Below are 23,439 nucleotides of genomic sequence, written 5' to 3' on the forward strand. Positions count from 1 at the left end.
TAGTTGGAGTACTGCGTCCAGTTCTGGGCGCCGCACTTCAAGAGGGATGTGGACAACATGGAGAGGGTCCAGAGGAGGGCCACTCGCATGATCAGGGGGCAGCAGGGCAGGCCCTACGGGGAGAGGCTACGGGACCTGAACCTATCCAGCCTCCACAAGAGAAGGCTGAGGGGGGATCTAATGGCCTGTTACAAACTAGTCAGAGGGGACCAGCAGGCATTGGGGGAGTCCCTGTTCCCCCGAGCACTACCAGGAGTGACTAGAAATAACAGTCACAAGCTGGCAGAGGGTAAATTCAGATTAGACTTCAGAAGGCGCTACTTCACTGTCAGGGCGGCTAGGATCTGGAACCAATTTCCAAGCAAAGTGGTGCTGGCTTCTACCCTGGGGGTCTTTAAGATGAGACTTGACAATCACCTTGCTGGGGTCATTTGACCCCAGTACTCTTTCCTGCCACGGCAGAGGGTCGGACTTGATGATCTGGTCAGGTCCCTTCCAACCCTACTAACTATGAAACTATAGTCAGGACATCTGGGAATAACTAAATTGATCAATCTAGAGAAATTAAAGCCCATAAAACCATATTCCTATATCCTCAGACTTCAGGGGCTGTTTCTGTTACATTAGGCACACAAGAAATTCATTGGAGAGATTTTCTTCCCAGGCAGAAAAGTCTGCATCACCACTCTCTAGAATCCTGTGCTTTTAATGACAGAAATAAATGACAAAACACAGGAAGAAAAGTCAGGGACAAAACTTGCATAGCATCACAGCTGACACACAATAAACAGGCAGACTCCCAAATCACCTGCTTCCTGAGGGTCTAAGGCTACATCTATGAATCTACCTGGTCAAGTACAATGGGCTTGACAGCCCCTTCCTCAATCACACAAGGGCAGGTAAACTCCCAACAAATAAAAGGGAGTAAATGATGAGCAATAGACAACAGTGGTGTCATGCTTAGAAGCACTCTGCAAAGAGGAGCACTCTCCAAAATATTTCTCTGCCCTTATCTACAGCTTAATATATTTTTTTCTTTGAGGGTTCAATCTTGATTAGGCATCAAGCATTCTGGCCCTGATTCAGCAAAGCATTTATACATGGGCCTAATTAAGCATGTGAGTAACTGCACTAAAGTAAAAAAACAAAACAAAAACAAACAACCAAAAAAACTATACCCAAGCTAATTAAGCTAAGCACTTGCTTTTTTAAGTGGGACGTTATCTCTAGATATGAATCCTCAGCACCTTGCAAGATGGAGCCCTTAGTGTGCAGTGTTACTAGCCTGGCCCTTCAAATGCCACCAGACATAGAGCTATCTACTACGGCTGTGTAAAATGTCACTGAGTGTTTCATTTTGGAGCTGTTTTGACGCATTTTGAGCTCGAAACAGCAAAATCGAAACAAAACAAAAAGCACTGAAACAGCTTTGAAGCGAAATGAGGGCACTCGAAACATTTGGAAACTTCTGAAACGTTTAGAATTTTGAAGCAGCGCAGTGGTGGGAGGCAGGGGAGAGCCCGGGCTGCGCTCCTAGTGCCTCCGCAGCCCTATGTACCTCAGCCCAGCATGGAGTGCAGCCCTAGTTCTCCCTGCCTCCCACCACCAGGCTGCACTCTGTGGGGCTGGCAGGGCCTATCGGAGCACAACGCCGGCTCTGCCTGCCTCCCGGCTGCAATATGATCAGCTCTGCCAGCCCCATGGAGCTCAGCCTGACGGTGAGAGGCAGAGTGTACTGCCAGCTCTGCCCACCTCCCACCACCATGGGGCTGGAGGAGATGATCAGAGCACAGCAGGGTGGCAAGAGGTGGGTAGAGCTGGGGCCGTGCTCTGCCTTCCACCACCGGGCTGAGCTCCATGCAGCCCAGCGCTGGATGGGCACTGCACGCAGCGCTGGTCCCAGGCAGCAGCAGCAGCCTCCTGTCATCTGTTGCAGATCTGGAGGCTCGCACGCTTAGGAGGAGTCTAGCACTGCCCCGCAGCTCTCCCAGGGGTGCGGGCCCCCGGATCTGTGCCCGGATGACAGGAGGCTGCCACTTGTGCCTGGGGCTGGGTACAGGCTGTGCCCAGCGCTGGTCCCAAATGTCAGCTGCAGCTTCCTATCATCCGGCACAGATCCGGGGGCCTACACTCCAGGAGGAGTCCGGCACGGCCCTGCAGCCTTCCTGGGGGTACAAGCCCCAGATCTACACGCTGGATGACAGGAGGCTGCCGGCAAATTTTGCTTTCAAGACTTTGAGGTGCAGTTTCCAAGAAACCTCTGCACCTACCTCCTTGAAACTTGGAAGGCTTCAAGCCCTCAGAAGGGGCTATGAACCCTGTAATTTGCATCCGAATCAGGCAACAAATGACAACGTTTTAGGCATTTTCATGGATTCCCCATTATAGCCTACGGGCGAAATGTCAAAATGAGTTGAAACGGCGAAACAGTTTTGACTAAAAAAAACAGGACTGCTTTGAAATGAAGCAACAAAACGCTGTCCCTTCAAAATGGCAAAACAGACATTGAAACGAAACAATGGTGTTTTGCACAGTCCTACTATCTACTATGGAGTGCAATAGAATTATTCATAATGAGAAGTATTACAACTGAGGTAGAATCTGCACCCCACAGAAGTCAAGAGAAAGGCTGTCATTGTCTGCAACAGAGCTGGGATTTCACTCCATGTGTGTGCAGGATCAGCCCCTGAGGTTGTTCCATTTACAATGTACAACAGCTCTGATAGCCCTTTGGTTCCTTGAAGACATATGTCTTCTGAACATCTGCGTATCATCAAGAGTTTTAGTTGCACCGGCACATTCTTTCTGTTTTAGTCAAGCAGAACAGCTCCGATCCCACCCTTAATTAAAAAAGAGCTGGGGGAAGATCTGTACCTGTGTCATCTTCAGCTTGTTTTCCCAGGTGTTCATCCTGTCCTCAAAGGGTTTCTTGTATGGTGAAAAAGACATACTTTGAGTCATAACAATGTGATCATCAAGGAGCTGAGAAGCTTCATCAGGGCTCTTCAGAATAAAGGTGTCTGTGTTTTTATAAGGTAGCACATTAAACATAATGGAGACCCATTCATTCTCCATTTTATCCAGTGCCTGGGAAATGGGAACAAACAATTTAATTTTAGATCTTAATTGTATGAGGTTTCCCTTTACTGACATGTTTCCTAAATGCCTTCCTTTAAAAAAGTTACTTCTTCTGAAAGTTTCCACACCAAGAACTAAAAACATCTATGTAATGCACAAAACATTTAGCTACAGTATAAATTTCCTCCTCCTTCCCAATTCATCAGTACCTTAAAGGGACAACTGTAATGGGAGAAAGAGCAGTTTCGTTCCTTGCCCAATGGCACAGAGATGGCCATCACAGTGCCTATTAATAATTATGGCTTTTATAATTGGGATATTGCCTACTGGGAATGAAAAACATTCATCTAAAGAGAACTTTAGGGTATGAACTCTGACACAGAAAGGAAAGTGTCATTAGTGCCCTCCTCACATTCTCAATGGCGTACTCCTTGCCAGCAATCTCTGCTATTTTAGCAATGCTTTCAATATGGTCCAGCAGCTTCATCTCCAAGCAGCGAGCAAATGTCAGATTGGCCTTAGGCTTGATACTGATTTTGATCTCCTCTGAAAGCATCTCCCAGTGACGATTACGCATGCCAGGGTTGCGCAGGCCCTGAATCAGAGGGATATACGGTCTGAATTCCTCAATCCTGCCCCGGATTTCTACAGCCACATCCTGGCACGCTTTAGGGAGTAAGAAGAAAGGTGATAGCATCAGTAATAGCAATGAGATGAGGGATGGAAGATGCTGCCCCAATAGGGTTAGATATTGCATGGCAACTGCACACGTAGGCACAAGACAAAAACTAATCAGCTGGAAAGGTAACACTGGAGCACCCAACCAAACATTAATGTGGGTGTTGTTGATGGCCACAGTGTTACTCTGCCTCATACAAAAGTGAAGCCTAACAGCGAAGGCCATAGCTACATTTGCATGAGGGTCATCTTTAAAACCATGCCCCACCAGCTTGCTATTTCCTATCCACACCTTGCCTTTATATAGCCTGCACCCCTCACAGTGAGGAAGAGAGCCTACAAGGGGCATGAGACTTATTCTCAATCAGTATGCTGATGATATTTAGTGCTTAAACTTTAATTGCACTACATTGCTTAACTTTAATTTAACTTTAGTGGCTTTTAGTGATACTTGTTCTGGATGTATAACAATCTTATGCTCCCTATACATCATACATGGGCTGGCAGACTCAGGGTCATAGCAGATTTGCAATAGCAGGAGAATTGCAATGAAAAGATCAGATTCTACTATTCAAGCAGGTATTCTTATCATTTTTACTTATCATAATGATTCACACTCACTCATACATCTACTCACCACCTCCTCCATTGGGGCTGATTCACTGCATTGTTTAAAGCAAGAGCTCAGGTTAAAAAGGATGAATAAAAAATCTCCCACTGCAGAACATAATTCAGTCTAAACCATCTGGAAGATGGTATTAGAATTATCTCTGAAGATTAGCAGAGCTTTGAAAATCCTACAATAGGCCATGGGGAAGGTTACCTACATATGCAAATCTCTTTTTGTTTCTACTTGGGATATCTTAGAATCAGTTTCAAATAAATTTGCAGAACTGTAAGTGACCATCCAAACTCACTTCACATTAGTGGCTAGGAAAAAAATCCTTCTTTCTCTCACACACACACACAAAATGGAGGCTTGGAAATGTTTTTTTGTTTAGATTCAGATTAAAACCAAACACTTTTAAAATATTTTGTGAAACCCTGCTTGGGAGACAGAGGAAACTAGCTCAGAATAGACATTAGGCTGTGGCACAGGAGACTCAGACTCAAGTCTCTTCATTACCTGATTTGAAGAAGAGACTTTAATCTGCGTTCTCCAAGTCCCAAGCCAGTAACATACCACTGGCTTATAGAGCCAGTCTCTCACTTATGCAAAGTTGAACAACTGTAGCAGGAGAGGCCGACTCCACAGCTCAAGATTTGTTTGAAATATGAGAATCAGGTAGAACAGTGACCTGAACTTATCTCCCACATCCCAGGCACCTGGATGTTCTGGGGCGCTTCATCAACATGGTGACTGGAGAAACCCACCTGGCAGAAATGCCATCAAAACTGAGATGGTTCCAGGAAGTACTATATTCCAATGGAAAAAAGTTTTGTGAAAAATGTTTCTGGATGCAAAATTGCTCATAGCCCATGTATGCAATAACTCAGGGCCTCACACAGCCCACAAGGGGTTAAACTGCAGTTCCCAGGCTCCTACCCACTGCTTCCCCACTGTTCCAGCTGCAGAAGGTCTCTGGGCCCTCTCTCTCTCTGACGTCCCCTTCTCTTCCCCAACCATGGGTGAGGTAGTGCAGCACACAGCAACACACAGTGCTGGGGCCCTGCAGGAGCCTGAGGCCCTGGATTCCTGAGAGCCACAATGCACCAAAAAAGCCCACAGCCAGGGACCTTAGGGTGATGTGGAGTGCCTAGCTGCATAGGGGGCGGAAGAGGGGCGCTAACAGGGCTCAGCCCCCCACAAACAGAGGGTAGCAGCAAACATAGCCTTAGGGCAGCCTGGCCATGGGTTGCTGCAGCAGGGGGGAGGGGCAGGCTCACTCAGATACCCTGCACTCACAGCCAGCACCACAGCTGGCCCAGCTACATGAAGGCAGATAAATTTCTTTTAATCTTTCTTGATCACCCTGGCCTTGGGGAGGGGAGTGGGAGGGCAGATTGAGACCCCCACAGTGCAGGAAAGAGGGGGGTAGGGTCAGGGCAAATCATTCATCCTGGCCTCTGCCCCACTCCCTGCTGCACTATGGGGATTGTCCCATGACACAGCCTGGCCAGTGCCCCATTGGGCCCCATTTACCATGAATGGGGCCCCAGCCAGGCCAGGTTGTGGGACAATTGGAGACCAGCGGCTAGTCCAGGGGTGTGGACAGGTGGCTCCCACCACTGCGCACACTGCGGGAAACCAAGGGGAGGGTGGAGGTGGAGTTCCACCCAGCTACCCTGCACCACACCCCCGGATGAGCCGCTGGGCTCTGACCGCCTCTTGACCTGGCCCAGCAAGGGCTCCATTCATGGTGAATCAGGCCCCAGTCAGGCCAGGTCATGGGACAATTGGAGCCTGGTGTCTTCTCCAGAGGTGCAGCACCAGGAACCCAAGGGGGAGGTAGGCACTTGGCCCCCCACAACCTTTCCATGGAGCAAGGGTGGGCCACAGCTGTGAGCTGTGCTCTTCTTGCCTCCGTGCCTTGCCGCCACTCCTTTGAAAGTGGTGCAGTGCCATGTGTCTTGCTGCCCAGCCCACTCCCCTCGCTCCGCAGACTTTCCCATGGGGGAAGGCACACACGCTCAGCTCCCCCCCAATTTTTTTTCCTTCCTCCACTTACGTTTAAGTGTGCATTGCAGCAGGGAGGAGGGTGCCCAGGCACATGGTGCATTGGGGACTGGGTAGGCACCTGGGCACACGGTGCAGAGGGGGGATGTGCCCAAGCACAATGTGCAGCAGGGAAGGACATGTGGTGTCCAGCCCTCGAGCCCATAACCCCCACTGGTGCGGCCCCCACTAGTGCAGCCTGTGGGGCATACAACCCCTGGCCACTGAGAAGTTAGACAGTCCTGCAAAAACCGATAAACCACAGCCATGAGGTTTTCATAATTACCATTTTCATGTGTTTCAATGAGCATAAACATATTCTGTCCCAGACTTTGTAGCTACCTGGTACATCCTTGAACTGCTTCACACACTTGTGCATTGTCTTAAAGGATTCATTGACACTCTTCTCTAGCTGTTCAGCTTCAATTGCAGAGAGAGGGTCATTCATCCAGCTCTCAGACCAGCGTATCCAGTCTGATGCTGTAGTCCACAGATCCCAATATGGCTGGAAGTCCTTAACCATCCTGGACAGTTTATCATACTTTACAAAGGGGAAAAAAGCATTAATCAGAACTTGACATAAGCTTCTCTGAACAATGGCTTGCATGTTACCAAAACACACTGTCCCTGAAAAAGAGTTCAATCCTTCTTGGCATACCCAAGCAAGCAAGGGGGATGCATGTCTTTTAGGGCAATGTATTAGACTCTCTTCTACACCACTGGCCAGAGCAGAAGGATAAGGAAGCAGGACATGAATTCCAAGCTGCTAGCTCTGATGTGACTTGACATCAGGGGATGCAAGGAAGAACAGTCTTTGTACCTCTCAGGACACAATTTAGCCCTAACTAATTAGCTTTCAGATAAAAAAAGAACACAGAACAATGGAGAGTTTCTGGGACAAATTCAGTCTTGACACACATATGGGCACAGCTCCATTTATATATCAGTCCAAGTTAAAATCAGAACTTAATTTATCTCCTTTTCATTTAGTGACAACTTTTCCAAGGAAGAAGCATCAGGCATGCTGACCAAGACACAGGCATTCCAGTTGCACCTGCCAAAGCCCATAACAATGCATGCAAACGGTTAGCTCAGTGAACAGTCACCCACTTTGCCTTTGCCAATGTTCATTTGCATAAGTAACATGAGATATTTTTGTGTGTGGATGCAATGGATCTATATGCACTTTAAGGACATACCTGCTGCATCCACAGTTGAAACTTGGGTCCTTAGAGTAGAGAGAAAAAAATATGCACTAAGCTATCAAAAGTTAACATATAAACAATGTTTACATACAATGATCCTGTCCAACAAGCATAAAGAAAACAAAGCAAATGTGGCTGGGCACAACTCATGAATATCTAGAGTCACAGTTAGCGTTTATGATTAAACCAACAATTTCTTTAGACCTTCCTCTGCCATCCAACCCCAAAAACCACTTTCCTGAAGGAATAATCATAAACCACCATCTTATGTGTAAATAATCACAGTCATTCATGTCTGTATAGCTGTTCAATAACGCTGCTATAGCTGCTTCGTAGGCTTTCCCATCTTTATGATTCAGGAAGCTCCTGATCCATGAGCATGGATAAGTGGAGCTCTACCACAGAATAGGTATAAATACTCAATAAACCCAGCTAGCTTTCCAAGCTCTTCTACAGCATGAAAAAGTGCTGGAAGCCATCATGTTGAATCACAGAGTCTCTCTAGTCACCACAGGATGGATAAATGAGCCAACATGGCAGAGAAGTAAAGAAGTTATTTAATGTCACATCTGGAATGCTATTAGCTAGAAGGTAGTTATTTACATTGCAGTAGCATTCAAAGGACCCATTAAGAACCTAGGGCCCTGTTGTCTGCACAGGGCCTGATGCAACGGAAGATATGATCCGACACTTACATTAGTAACTGGCATCCCAAAAATCCTCTCCCTGTTGTTGTAGAGCAGTGCCATCTCTTGAGACTCCTTCAACTGCTTCTTCACCCTTCTTGCTTCATTTGCTATCTCATGAGCTCGGGTAATGTCCACATGAATTGAAAATCCAGCCACAAGTAGCTGGAGGTGGGGGAGAAAAGCAAATACAATATTTGGACCACAGGTTCAGCAGAAGAAAGCAGTAAGGAAGCAGAAAGAACAAATGTAGAGATTAGCTGCCTTTTCCTCCAGCAATCAATAGAGACAGCTATCTAGATTTGGAACAATCAATCCAAATTTCTGTCTGCTGAGCAGTACTATCATTCACACAAAATCACCAAAATTAGAGAGGTACAAAGTCATTTTGTCCTCCCCAGAGAATTTGTCACTACAGTAAATTCTCCTGGATCTTGTCTAATATTATTGGTATTTATTTTTTTATAAACCCAAATGTTACTGCTTCCAGCACTTTCTTTGGAAAGTTATTACATCAGCAAATACTTTTCACTTGTAGGAAAGTTCTTCTTTGCTAAATTTCACTCCACTATAATCTGTTATATTCACTTTGGAAGGAGTTTTCAAGATATTTTAGCTCACTGACTAGATCTGCCCCAAATGGGTTTTTCTATACAGAAAGTATAAGAGGATAAGTATAAGAGTATAAGAGGATTGCTCAGACATGCAGGGATGAAATCAGGAAGGCCAAAGTGCAATTCATAGAATGTAGGCTGGAAGGGACCTTGGAAGACCATCAGGTCCAGCCCCCTTACACCAAGCAGGAAAGACAACTGGGGTCAAGAAAGCCCAGCAAGGTGACCGTCTAGTCTCCTCTTGAAGATTTCTAGGGTAGGCGATTGCACCACCTCTGGAGGCAGCTTATTCCACAGCCTGGACACCCTAGCTGTGAAGAACTGGAGTTGCAGCTAGCAAGGAATGTGAAGGGTACCAAGAAGGGTTTCTACAAGTATGTCAGCACCAAGAAGATCAGGGAAAGTGGGGGCCCTTACTGAATGGGGGAGGCAAACTATTGACAGATGATGTGGGAAAGGCCAAAGCGCTCAATGGCTTTTCACCTCAGTCTTCACAGGCAGGATCAGGTCCCTAACTACTACACCTGACAGCACAGTTTGGGAAGGAGAGCAGCCAACAGTGGTGAAAGAACCGGTTAGGGACTATTTAGAAAAGCTGGACATGTACAAGCTCATGGTGCCAGATGCAACACACACAAGGGTGCTGAGGGAGTTGGCCAATGTGATTACAGAGCTGCTGGCCATTATCTTTGAAAACTTGTGGCAACTTGGAGAGGTTCTGGATGACTGGAAAAGGGCAAATATAGTGCCCATCTTTAAGAAAGGGAAGAAGGAGGATCCAGGCAACTACAAACCAGTCAGCCTCACCTCAATCCCCAGAAAAATCATGAAGCAGGTCCTCAAATAATTCATTTCTAAGCACTTGGAGGAGAGAAGGTAATTAGGAACAGTCAGCATGGATTCACCACGGGCAAGTCATGCCTGACCAACCTGACAGCCTTCTATGATGAGATGACTGGCTCTGTGATATACCTTGACTTTAGCAAGGCTTTTGATATTGTCTCCCACAACAGTCTTCCAAACAACTAAGGAAGTATGGGTTGGATGAATAGACTGTAAGCTGGATAGAAAACTGACTGGATTGTTGGGTTCAAAGTGTAGTGGTCAATGGCTCAATGTTTAGTTGGCCGCTAGGATCAAGCGGAGTGCCCCAAAGATCAGTCCTGGGGCCAGTTTTGTTCAATATCTTCATCAACAACCTGTAAGATGCGACGGTGCATGCTGTCAGCAAGTTTGCAGATGATACCACGATGGGTGAAACAGTAAATATGTTACAGGGTACGGACAGGATTCAGAGTGATCTAGACAAATTAGAGGATTGGACCAACAGAAAGCTCATGAGGTTCAATAAGGAGAAATGCAAACTCCTGCACTTAGGACAGAACAGTACCATGCACTAGTACAGGCTGGGGGCTGACTGGCTGGGTAGCAGCTCTGCAGAAAAGGACCTGGAGGTTAAAGTAGACAATAACCTGAATATGAGCCAACACTGTGCCCACTGTTGAAGGCTAAGAGCACATGAGCTGCATTTGTAGGAGTACTGCCAGCAGATTGAGGGAAGTGATTATTCCCCTCTATTTGACACTAGTGAGGCCGTATCTGGAGTACTGTGTCCAGTTTTGCACCCCCACTACATAAAGGATGCACACAAACTGGAGAGAGTCCAGTGGAGGGCAATGAAAAAAGCTGGAGGGCTGGGACACATAAGAAATGGGCTTTTTTAGTCTGGGGAAGAGAAGACTGAGGGGGGGGTTTAATAACAGCCTTCAACTACCTGAAGGGGGGTTCAAAAGAGGATGGAGCTGGACTGTTCTCAGTGGTGGCAGATAACAGAACAAGGAGCAATAGGCTCAAGTTGCAGGAAGGGAAGTTTAGGTTAGACATTAGGAAAAGCTTTCTCATTAGGAGGCTAGTAAAGCACTGGAACAGGTTACCTAGATAGGCAGTGGAATCTCCATCCATGGAGGTTTTTAAGACCTGGTTAGACGAAGCCTTGGCTGCAATAATCTGGTTGGGGATGGTTCCACTTTGAGCAGGGGGCTGGATTAGATAACCTTCTGAGGTCCCTTCCAACCCTAATTTTCTATGATTCTATGATAAAGTTTTTAGTGAAGAATAAAATCCAAAATGTTTTAGCAGAGACTAGAAATCTCTTGATGCTGCTTCTGTTCTTTGTAAGTGTTGTTCTTTGTATGCCTCATTCTCCCTTCTTCCTCTAAAGCTTGGGTTACATGTTGCATGAATGTACCCAAATCTCCCTCTTAATTTCAGGTGTTGTTGCATCATGGTACATTCCTGCTGACGACACACTCTGGAAGCTGGGGAGCTTCACCCACAGAAAAGAAAAGGAGTAGGAGGCAACACAGCAGCACTTAGGAGTCAAAATAACATTTTGAGGTGTTCGGTTCTACAATGAAAAATATTTAAAAAAAAAATCAGTATTTACTATGGAAAGCAGCCACTTCTCATAAAAAAATAATCAAAAACCCAGTTCTGTCTTGAAAAAAGGTTTGAGAAAATTTTCAACTGGCACTACCAGTGATTTCAGAATACTGTTAATTCTCCTGAAGATTTCCCAGCTAATTGATGATACTAATTTCAACTCCCCTTGATCAGGTCTAACTCAGGAGAGATTGTGCTTCAGCTGAATTTTTAATACCTGTAGACCGTCCAACCGTTCCATGAAGTTGTTCTGATCCATTAACTGAATTTTGCGGAACTTCTCTTCATCTTCCAGGTGCTGCTGCTGAATCATCTCTGTCTGGTTGGCTATTTTCAGAGGCCAGTAACTTGCAGCCCACCTGAGCTCAGATGCAATAAGAAAGCACAGCAGATGAGAAGAGGCAAACTCAGGCATATGATTGGAATAATGACAATAACAGGATGAGAAAACCCGATCTCACAGATAAAGGAGTCTGAACAACAGAAACACACATGGACTCAACAAAACATATTTTTTGTGCTTTACTGTTTAGTATGCAGTCTCTGTGACTCAGCTCTTCAATAACATTAGGCTCAGAAAAGGGAGGCATTTTTTTTCTTTTAAAAGAAAGCCAATATGCTGCTGAGCGGTTGAGTCAATTGCTAATAATTCTGAGAAATCCTGCAGGACTGTATCTTATAATGTGTTTTCACAGCACCTAAAAAATGGAACCACAATCCTGCTTGGAGTCTCAAGGTGCTACTGTAATATAAAGAATAAATACAATAAAATAATAAATAGTAGATAGCTGGTAATACTTACTACTCCTAAACTAACCATCCTAACTATTAGCCGTCATATCTCTGCACTTGTTCATCCAGTTTAACTGTAACTGTGCAGTTGCAGACTTCACAGATGCCTCAGAAGAATCAAGAAAAAACAGATACCCACAATTTGTTAAAGAGGTCAATAATTACAAACTTGCCTCTCCCCCAGGCCAGGAGGCAGCATGAAGCCACATCTCTCTTACTGAGAAGCAAACCTACAGAGTTCAATGCACATCTAGCCTGACTGCCACATTAAAAGTTCTGCTGCAACCCTTGATATACAAATTAACCCCCGAGGCACTGTGAATGATAATTGCTGCAAAGTGCCCTGCTTTGACAGTAGGAGTTGTGCTCACTTTTCGCTGAAATCATCTTGGGTAAGGTTGTAAAGGAATTCCTCCATGACCTCATAATCTTCTACGATCTTACTAATCAGTTCCTACACATGGAGAGAGAGAGAGACAAACAGAAAAAACAGATGCCTCCAAATCACTCATATTTAAAGTGTCACTGCCAATCACTCATATTTGAAGTGTCACTGACTGGGATAGTCTGGTAGGGTACATATCTTGTTTTTATGAGACACTTTTTGTCAGGGTGTTAGTCACAGAACCTTGCCTCCCTTACGTCAAGTCCTTCTGTACTGTTTAAACAGTGGGTCCAATTCTCCAGCCACTTACTCTATGAGTGATTGTTGTACTACTTAGACAAAAGGAGCATAACCCAGTGGCCAGAGCCCTGGATTGAGATCCATGGTACCTGGGTTCTGTTCTTGATTTTGCTACTGTCTCATGATAAATGACCCTGAGCAGGTCAGCTCACTACTTGGTACCCCAGTTTCTCCATCTACAGATGAAAAACTTTATATATGGTAGTCTTGGGGCCAAATTAATAACAACAATATGAATGTGGTACAGTTGGGGTGATGTTATAACCATGACAGTACAGGAAAAATGGGAGAGGCAATGATTTTTACAGGTGATGTATGCATTTATTGGTTGGTTCAATAAAAGATATCACCCACACAAAAAAATTGCATCTAAAAATATTAATATAATGTACTAGTGCAATTTAGAATTAAGTAAAGTAGCTACTGAGCAGTTGACCCCAGCTACCATGCAGCTATGTCAATACGAATTCAGAGGCTATATATCTTTATTGTTCAAAGAACTGTAATTAATATTTAGAACAGAGAATAAATTACTATCCAATATCAGGGCAACATTGCCAGCCACTTCTGTAAATTTCCCTCACACAGACATTTGCATGCACAGAAAGTGCATTTGAACATGCAGATCTGGCAGTGAGACAACTGATTGCCCAATTTACATAGATATCCTGATTTCAAACACAAATTCCCAGTTCCATACATGACATTGGGAGTGAAATTTCAGATGTCAACTAAAAATATAAGCCTCAGGGACATCAACAAATTTTCAACGTTTATATCAACCTAGAGCAGTGGTTTTTAACCTGTGGCCCATGGACCCCGGGTGGTTCACAGACTATGTGTCAGGAGTCCACAAAAGATGACTGTGATCAATCAAAAGTATGTGAATACCCACACTTACAATTCAAAGGGGTCTGCACCTCCATTCAAAATTTTTTAGGGGTCCACAAATGAAAAAAAGTTGAAACCCACTGGTCTAGATCATAGGTAAAATCTTCAGAGCAACAAACCAGGAAATCAGATAGTCTGATCAGGTCTCAGTTCTACCCATCAGAACGGGAAGCTTAAGAAGCTGAACCTGCTTCTGAAGTAAGCTATTGTCCAAGGAGGGATTCTGAGCTGGGTAAAAAACAATCTAAGAGGAACAATTCCCTTTTTCAGACTCTACCCACTGTACTCCCAAGTTTCAATCACATCATTCCATTGAGCAACCCCTTTTGATCAGAAAAGTATGCCTTGCCTCCTGAACATGTAGCTGCCCAGGGACTCCTTTCATCCACTCCCGCAGCTCAGCCAGCTCCTCAATGCTGTTGGGTTTCTCATACATTTTCCGGCTGATGGCTTTGTATGCTTCACAGATCTGTAGGAGAATGCAAAAAATGTCTAAGTATAGAAAGTGAGAAGAAGAACAACTGAAGTCTGCAACCTTGTCTAATGGGCTAACATTCCTACAGGACCCACTATATTTCATCCAGGGGCTAAAAGAGTGGCATAAGACTGGGATTCAAAAAGTGCCAGCTCACACAGCTTTAATTAGAATCAGTGGAAACAAAGAGTGTATGGTAGGTCTCAAAATCAGGATGCTAAAATGAGGGCCGGCCTATTAGAGATTGATTTAAAAAGTCATCTATGACCCAACATTGCCCCATCCCTAGAGACTGCTCTAATGCTATTAGTTTCCAGTACTGTTCTATTTTTTGTTAGGACTCTTCATTACATGCCTTACCTCAGGTCAGATGGAAAAAGAATGCAAAACGAGAAGCAGCTTTCTTAATATTTGATTAGAAGGATGATAACAGAACTCTGTAACTAGATCACAGATTTAATTGTCTGTATCTTGTAGTCTATCTTCCTCATATTCAACCAGAAGAAATTCACAATTAACAAGTAGACAGAGAGTTTTTAAACCATAGCTAGGAGATGGTACAGAGCCATTGAGATTTCCATTCCAAAAGGCATAGTTTTCAGGCATAAAATTTGATACATACACACTCTGATTTGACTAACTCCACACATACTTTTTTACATAATCATGCCAGTGAGAGTTGAAAAACTTCCTTCCTAGGGTGGTCGCTAGGGTGAAATCTCAAATTCTCTTCAGTGGCTGCAAATGTCTCTCTTTTTCTAGGGTGCTAAATGCATGATTTACTAGGACACTTACACTGTCCACTTGCAGGCGTAGGTTCTTAGCCAGTATGTCCAGCATGGAGGTGGCTAAGGCTTTGCGTTTTTTGGATAGATTTTGCTTTACACCTTCAATGCTGACATGGAAAGGACCAATGACAATACAGCTTGGCAGAGTGTTGTCCAGCTTCTCCTTTTCAGACAAGTGCATGTTTACTATTTGTCTCACTTCCAGGGCAGAGGGACACTGGGCTTGATACTCTCTACACACAGAAATACAAAGATAAATCAACCCATACTTAGACACCATGAGAATGTACACCTTTCTGAACCACACACAGATGCTTGTGGAGATGTCAATACACAGCAATCTAAAAGGTCAGGAGATAAATTAATGATAGATTAAATTATTATTATTGGAAAACATAGGACTGTCCCCTAAATTTGCATCACATTTCAAAACCATAAAATGAGACACATTTCCTGCCATCAAAAGCTTACAATCTATACAGCAGATGAAAGCGTAGTGTTATGGTGGCAACACAGTTCTGAGTTTGCTCTAATCTAACTAGGATAGCCAACAACAGCAAAGTAAAATAGGATGACATGGGACTTCAGTGCAGTGCTGCTAGCAACCTGTCTATGCACTTGGTTCACTAACGCACACTAAAGTGGTTGCTGCCACATCCTTACTATGCTTACCCAGTTTAGCAAGTATATGCCTACTTGCACCTTCCTTATTGGCTAAACGTAAGGTCAAGACCTGGAATAACAGCATGAGAAAGGAGAAATGAGGAGAGATTTATGGGGAAGAAGATGGATTCCTGATAGTAGTGGGCTTTGAAGCTCCGTTTAACTATGGCAAGTTTGGTGGACAAGAAGTGAGAGAACTCCAGGCGAGGTAGCAACATGACATTTAAACCAGAAGTGTAGAAAAGTGACAAGGGAGACAGTAAGACAGGAGACTTGGGGGGACAAGAGAACGCAGAGATGTAATTGAAGTTATGCAGTGCCTGGAGGGGCAGGACAAAGAACATGAATTTGTTCTGAAGGAGCTACTAGAGGTATACATGAAGTGATGTGGTTGGAGTCCGACATGAAAAAGACAGCAACAGTGTTTTGGATTGATTGGAGAAGACAGGACACCTGGAAAGGAGAATGTTAAAGTAATCAAGGATAAAGGGTGACACTTATGTATGAAGGGGGGATTTGACAGTAGAAACAATGAGGCTGAGACAAAGAGAAATGCTGCTTTCATGTTAACAGCATGAAAAGGCACCACCACGGGAGGTCAAAGTCAAAGACACTAACTGGATTTTCAAAAGGCATGCTTAATTTTATGGCCAGTGATATCTCCAGTTCTGCTTACAAACATGAATTAATCTGATTGTTGTCAAGGAGAGAAAGAAATATTCACTGCCATCATCAACATGTAGCATGGCCCGTCTGTCTTCCTCTGAAAGTACTGTCAGTGATCACTCCTGGAGACTAGATTAAATAGACCCAGTGCTCATTTGGCAAATCCTACACACCCAAAATTAAGGTGTTTCATGCTTTGGGAGAACCCCAAAAGTAAAGGCATTTACATCCCCACACATTTATGCAAAGGTGTAGGCAGAGACGACTGTAGCAGGGTGTGGGGCCTGGGGCAAATCAGTCTGTGTGGGGCCTGGACATAGAAGCAGTGGCAGCAGGGGGTGGGGAGGGAGGCAGTCACACCAGTTCACTCTCCCATAGGGACAGCCTTGGGTGTAGGGTTACCATATTTCCAGTTCCAAAAGAGAGGACACCTGTTTGGGGGGGGACATGACCTCACTGCCAGCCTACAGCTCCCTCGCCCTTCCAATGCCCCTCACTTCTGACCCACCCTCCTGGTGCCCTGCAGCCCTCCACCCCCCCACCACCAGTGCCCCTCACTCCCAAGCCACAGCCCCCACAGCCCTAGCAGAGCCCCTAACTCCAGACTTGCATCCCCCTGCTCCCCCAAGCCCTGCCTGAGGGGAACCCCAACTGCCCCCATCCCAACCAGGCGAGAGCATGGTGACTCCAATTTGTGTGGGCAGTGGCAGAGCAGGTCCAGCACCAGTGCAGGCTGGAGGGAAGAGGAGAGGATGCCCATGGCACCCCCCACCCTGGTCTGGGGCTCCAGCACCACATCAGGTAACCCGGCCATAGCCCCCTTCCCCACCCAAGCAGCATCTCCCAGCCACATCACATCTGCAGCATCAGCACCAGCCCCGGTGCCACCAGCCTGGCCACAGAGCTCCCTGCTGCCTTCAAAGGGTCCCCTGTGTCCTCTTCCCACCCTGGAGGGGCTGGTGGCTGGCCCCTACTCTGCCACTGCTCCAGCTCCCAGCCAGCTTCCCCCAGTGACAGCAAGCACCTGCACACCTCAGACAGTCCCCAAGCCCTGGCCTTCCAACCTTCACTTCCCACAGGCTTACCTGTATCCTGCTGCTGAGGCTTCCCCCACCACCCTGCCTGGCTAAATGCAGGGGGGAGGGGGGGGGTGTCTGTGTGTGTGTGTGTGAGCGCATGCGCGTGTATGTACATGCACATTGCACATGCATGTGGAGCCCCCTGCCTCCAATTGCCCTCACCCCACTCCCACCAGTGGAGCAAAGCAAAATCCTGGATATTTGTTCAGATTTCAAAAAAACCTCTGGATGGAGTCTGAAAGACCCAAAAAGAGGATATGTCTGGGAAAACTCGGACGTATGGTAACCCTAGTATATGTAAGGTGGACAAGTCTTACAAAATAAGTTTCTGAAAAACATGTCATTCAAGTCTGGCCTCTCCACTCCCCTTTGATGTTACTTACTTCAGAAAGGACTGCATGTCATTATTATTCAGCTCCAGGTGCTTCTCGTACTGCCTAGCATAGGCTTGAAGGGGGATCAATGCCCTGCGAATGGCAAACTGAATAGTCTTGCGCAGTTCTTCCACAGCTGGCTCATGCAGGCCCACTGACTCCAACAGAGGCATGCCTCTGATGAACATGTTCTCTAGGACAAACTAGAAGAGCACAAAGGGAGAAGTCATTCAGATCTAGTAGGACTAACAATGCTGCTTCTGGTTCTCCTGTATGGGAGGAGGTTTTAAAAGGTGAGGAACTCATTCCTCACTGTGTAGGACCTAGTGTGATGGAAGGCACCTCTAAAGTCACATAGTCCATAGTCCTGCATTGTACAAGGAATTAATTTGCTCAGAACCATTCCCAACAGAAAGATGGGAGGATCTTGGAAGACAGATTTACTCCACAAAAGAGGAGAAATGTATGAACTTCAAATGGCCCATCCACAATGGGTGCTGAGGACATTAGTTTATGTGCTGTTTCCCTTTGTTATTCTATGCATAACAGCTGCAGTTCTGGGGCTCTACATCACTTAGTCTCACACTACCATCTCCCTTAATAATGTACCTTCTCCAGCTGTGGTATGGTGTGGGTTGCCAAGATCCCCTTGTCAAACAGAGAAACAATAGATGTCTCAAAGACCTCTGGCGATGTGCTAAAGTGAACCCCACTATTGTCCAGAATCAGATCCACTACAAAAAGAGGATTCTTTCGTGGCCTGCAAAGGGAAAGGAGGGAGAACAAAGTATCTGTTTTTAAAAAGAATGAGACAGCTATCAGGCTGTTTATTGAAGACCCACTGCAGACCCAGAGGCCAGAGTGGAGAAGGAATGTCTTGGAACAACACTCTTTTGGTTGCAGATTAGCAGTATGGCATGTTGTGATTTAAAGAACCTTCTTCTCATCTGACCAGAAGGAAAAGAAGGGTGACCACAACATACTTGAACTTTTCACTAACTCCTTTAGAAGCCTAAACTCCAGATTGAGAGCCAATGCTATGCTATTAACAAAATGCTCAAGAACTCATGGAAATGACACACATCTGTTGGAATACACCACTTTCCATTTGGATACTGATCCACTGATCTTGTTCACTATGGGCCTCATCCAAAACTCACCAAAATCGACAGCCTAGCTTCCAATGATTTTGGATAGGCCTAATTTGAACAGCATCTTTTTTTCCTGCTCTCACTATATTCTTTTTTTTTAAATTCTTAATACTGTCCAAAACAAAAATCTCCATATTCATTGGAAAAAATAATACATGACATCTCAGCAGCCTAAATTCAGGATCTTTTAGAGAAGCAATAAATCTAGCATCCCACTCCTAACCCTTCAGTTCTAATTCCAACAGTGAAAATGTCCAGCTGTGTGGCCTTATGCTTCTCCCTTTCACAGGCTCTAAATTGAGTTTGCTGGTAATTTCCTCTCTTGGCAGTGTTGGGAGAATTCCCCTGATGGTGCTTTTAAAGTGCACTGAACATAAGGAGCCAAATCTTCATTTCAATAGGGTTGCTTTATGCCACTTAGTACAGGTTTAAAGCTGCTGCCTTGACAGGGCAGCTTGAGATTTTCCCAGCCCTCTGCAACTTGATCCTAGAAAAGGGAAGTACCAGGGGCATGTCAAAGGGTGGACAAGCATAGTTCTTCCTTGCAAGAGATGTACTTAATTCCTACCAAATGCAAAGTTTCAATTCAGAAGTCTATGATAATGAGAAAAACAATGATAAATCTGTTCTTCTTACTCCACTATTCTCCCCTGAGTCTGCCCTTCCCTCCTTCCCTGCTCCTTACTTGTATGGGCTGTTGATGAGGTCATCTCCCCATTCCATATCCTCCAAGCAGTTCAGAACACTGCAGCAAGCATCCAGCAAAAGCTGAGTGAAGCTGACCAGTGAGTTCTGAACTAGGTATCGTACAGAGTCTTGCAGGTTGAACTTGATGAGCTCCATCAATTTATGTAGCTTGGACATTTGGTACACGCCCCAATTGCTCTGAGCCAGGTTGTACCAGCCTTTACCAATCTCTCTCAGGCTGCTCTTTACTGCTATCTTTAGAGTATTGATCCAAGTGTCCTTGAGAAACATTTGAACCTAGAGTAAAAAAAGAGAAGTGCCATCCGCAGAGGACTGATGGGAAAGCAGTCGTCACAGTTAACCACTAGAATCTACTCTTTATACCCTACTGATATTGATCTTGTGTGACTCAAATCCTATTTCCATTGTCCAATAACCTCATATTTATGTATACATATCATATATGGTGGCATCAGGATGTGGGCAGCATGTCTAGTTTAACAGCAGAAGGGCCATGAAAAAAGTCTGTTAAGAAAAATAAAGCTGTTCTTTTCTCGTTCATCTAAGCCTCTCCTTTCTATCCCTATTCTCTGTACAACAGTATCACATAAGCTGCCTCTTAAAGAGGTCCTCGTAAAAAAGTTAGCCGTAATATATGGCAAAGGAGTGAAGGATGTGAGTTTGTCTTCTGTCAACAACTGAGAAGGCAATGGGAAGCAGCCACGGGCAACAGATGCCTGCATTTTCAGTCATTAAAATGCTATCAAGTGTCAATTTTGTTATACTGTTCTGCAATTTGCTGTTGGAAATTATATCCCAGTAACACAATGGGTGACTTAATTTCCTAGTCGTTACACCATAGAACCTAGGATCAGACCTGACTCCACAAAAATACACCAAGCCAATGACTTGAGTGACCCTGAGTAAGTCACTGAACTCCTTTGCACCTCAACTTCTGATGTGTACTGCCCCTGTATGCAGTGTGTGAAAATCCTCTGATGAAAAATACAAGCAAATGGCAAATCTAAATCTATTTATTGTTCTTTATAACCAAATCTTTTGCACAAAAATATGTGAAAAAGTAATTAAGTCAAACAAATATGAAGTCAGTCAGTGGAACTTATTAAAAGTGCCAGTAGCTGCATACATACAACATTTTTAGAGGAATCAAAACTTTGGTTCCGTGTTCCTTTTAGAAGAAAAGCAAAGTCTGTGATCTCTTGAATGATCCTTTATGATGCAAAATTTGCCTAACAACCTTTATAAAATCTGTGCCCATTTCTAGTAAATCACATGTTGCTAAGGACTGTCTGACCAGGTCTGTCTGTTATGTGCTTGATGCCCTATGTTCCATATAACTCCATTTAGCTAATTATCCTCCTTACCTGGGTAAAGGTCTGTGTCTGGATCTGTTCAAACTCCTCTAGCCGGCCATGTTTAGATAAAGTTGAATGAAACAGAGACATGGCTGCAGCTTTGTTGCACTCATCCCGCACCTGTGATAAGGCATGGATGACTTCTGGCCTGGTCAGGAGTGAGACAAAGATGAAGTCTGCTCTTTGCTCATTAAATGGATAGTCTGGAACTTCGACAAGCCCTGTCAGGGAAAGAAAGCACATCCCTTTAATTGGGAGAGCGTTTCTATTAAATCCCTTTTTAGGATGGTGGTTCTTTCAAGCAACTGAGCGCTCAATGATCTGATCTTGTGCAGTTCTAGCAAAGAGGAGTCTGCCAACATGAAGCAAAACAAAAGTGCTGTCCCCAGCACTGAAGCCTTCTGCCTACCTGCCCACATCAGAAAGCTTCAAAGCTAACAAATGCCTGTTCTGTCACTGCACAAAAATAGGACCCTGACCCAAGAATAGGATCTCAGAGTCTGGCTCAAAGAACTTGGATCATGCAGAGACTTGGATCAAGATAGACTTCTTCTTTTTGTCAGGTAGAATAGTCATTAGTTGAGTGTCTACCCCTGAGGCACATCAGTCAGTGGGCATACATTCCAACTTTTGGAAGATGCTTACACAGACCTTCTTCTCCACGTTTTTGGCATCTGTACTTCACCATGGTATAGCTTGTAACTAATTATCTAAGGATCTACATTAACATTACCAAATTAAAGGACATTTTTTATATATAAAAAAAGGAAAACCTCCTCAAGAACAAAATGAAGCTCTCCAAGCCTACAGAGCAGGAGCTGGCAACCCTTCACGAACTGTGGGCTGGACCAACCCAGCTCCAGTCCAACATGAGCTAGGTGGCTTTGTGGGGGCAAAGGCAGGGGAGGAGAGGAAGAAATAGCAGCAATGAGAACAAAACTCCTCATTGTCCAGCCCTGGCATGGGTACAGACACAACCAAAGCCCTTCAGCTACACAGGCTAGATCTGGCCCATCAGCCGTATGATGCCAACCCCTGCTGTAGAGTCCCAGAAAAAAAATGAGATGAGGAAGTTGGGGAAATATGGTTTCCTGTGACCCTGACTCTTACCACTTCACAGTGTGTGAACGAAGCCATATTGTGCTAGCGGAGCAGGGCTGGGTGGCATATTCCGCAAGTGAGATGATACAGAGCCACCACAAAGAAGAAATAAAGATTCTTTATGTGAATGAAACGAAAGGCCTCCTTCCTCCCAAACATTGTTTTAAAAGTCATACTAGCTGGAACATGAGGACAAACCTGGAACATCCATGTAGGGCCTTGCAATGCCACACTGTGATGAAAGAGGTTAAGTGGGCTGAGTTCTAGCAGGGAACACTGTGGGGACTCAGCATGAGCTGGATTTGCTGTAACTAGTTGCATAAGCAGACCTATATGCCCTTTTCACCCCAGAGGGAAAAGGCAATCTGGGCTGACAGCAGGGCCTTGAGATTGCTCCATAACTGGTTGCCCATGACCTTGTTTCAGGGTATTGGGTTAGTGCTGTCCCCAGGGTAATACTGTGCTACAGTTTTATAACTTTCATTGCAAGTGTGGCTGTCTGGGGCCTGAGGAGAATGGGTGAGGCTCTGAGACAGCTGGAGGTGAAAAAACGGTAGTCCCAGGGAAGACGAAGAAAATTCCAAGGAGAACAAAGTGGAGTTCATGGAGGGGCAGAAGGAACTGGAATGGCACAATAAAGACTGCTTGTTTGGAGCTGAGCTGTCTGCTGTGCTATTTGGGATGTCAGCACTCTGAGGCTTTGAAGAAGAAAACACACCCTCTTCCTAGGAGCTGACCAAAAGAAAGTGGTTATCTGAGGTGGGGGTGCTATGCATCACTGGGAAAGCAAATAGAGAAAAGCAAGGGTCTCAAAGCCAGAGGCTTGCCCCCTGTGCAGCCCTGTCAGGGCTGGCTTGAAGGGGGTCTTCTCAGGAGAGGGAGACTAGGTAAGGCTGCTTTTTAGGGAGTCTCAAGGCACAGCTATCCCCTCAAAAGCAGCACTGATTCCATGACATGCTGAAGCAAATTTCTGCCTTCTGCACTTTCCAGGAATTGTAATGGCAATGCACAGACTTTAAAGCAACCCCATGCAATGCATACGATTAGGTCATTATTCTACAAATACTGAAGGTCCCCTAAACTACTGGGTAATGAGCCATACTGCACTATGCTTTCAAGAATGCTTTCAATTCTAATTAAAATGAAAAGACAATCAAATATGCCACACTCAACAGGGCAACCCAAAGCAGAGACTCAAAATATTCCTGGCTGCAGCATGTATTCTCTTATAGTATCAATCAAAACAGCAATGTGTGCCTGAGAGATTCCCACCATGAGATCTTTCTTATGACCCAACTAGAGCCCAACCCTCTCCCCAGTATCCTATACCTTGCTCTGGCACTTTTTCCTCC

General features: G+C 45.0%; 1 protein-coding gene across 4 annotated transcripts in view; it reads right to left on the reverse strand.

Moving 5' to 3' along the window:
- Nucleotides 1-23,439, reverse strand: part of DNAH1 (dynein axonemal heavy chain 1) — a 192,572-nt gene that overhangs the window by 150,037 nt on the left and 19,096 nt on the right. For 2 of the 4 annotated variants that reach the window (XM_019510343.1, XM_019510342.1), the window contains exons 9-20: nucleotides 20,996-21,207; nucleotides 19,609-19,907; nucleotides 18,382-18,532; nucleotides 17,782-17,975; nucleotides 14,998-15,223; nucleotides 14,077-14,196; nucleotides 12,523-12,605; nucleotides 11,577-11,718; nucleotides 8,313-8,468; nucleotides 6,755-6,953; nucleotides 3,491-3,744; nucleotides 2,875-3,087 (exon numbers count right to left, since the gene is read on the reverse strand). In XM_019510343.1, coding sequence (XP_019365888.1) covers nucleotides 2,875-3,087; nucleotides 3,491-3,744; nucleotides 6,755-6,953; nucleotides 8,313-8,468; nucleotides 11,577-11,718; nucleotides 12,523-12,605; nucleotides 14,077-14,196; nucleotides 14,998-15,223; nucleotides 17,782-17,975; nucleotides 18,382-18,532; nucleotides 19,609-19,907; nucleotides 20,996-21,207 — 2,249 coding nt within the window. Of the gene's footprint in view, nucleotides 1-2,874; nucleotides 3,088-3,490; nucleotides 3,745-6,754; nucleotides 6,954-7,611; nucleotides 7,641-8,312; nucleotides 8,469-11,576; nucleotides 11,719-12,522; nucleotides 12,606-14,076; nucleotides 14,197-14,997; nucleotides 15,224-17,781; nucleotides 17,976-18,381; nucleotides 18,533-19,608; nucleotides 19,908-20,995; nucleotides 21,208-23,416; nucleotides 23,434-23,439 lie in introns of those variants that run through there. The other 2 variants (XM_019510344.1, XM_019510345.1) reach the window with 2 other exon arrangements.

This window comes from Gavialis gangeticus, unplaced genomic scaffold (genome assembly GCF_001723915.1).
Source record: "Gavialis gangeticus isolate Ggan-Ray unplaced genomic scaffold, GavGan_comp1, whole genome shotgun sequence".
In the NCBI taxonomy this organism is placed as follows: domain Eukaryota; kingdom Metazoa; phylum Chordata; order Crocodylia; family Gavialidae; genus Gavialis; species Gavialis gangeticus.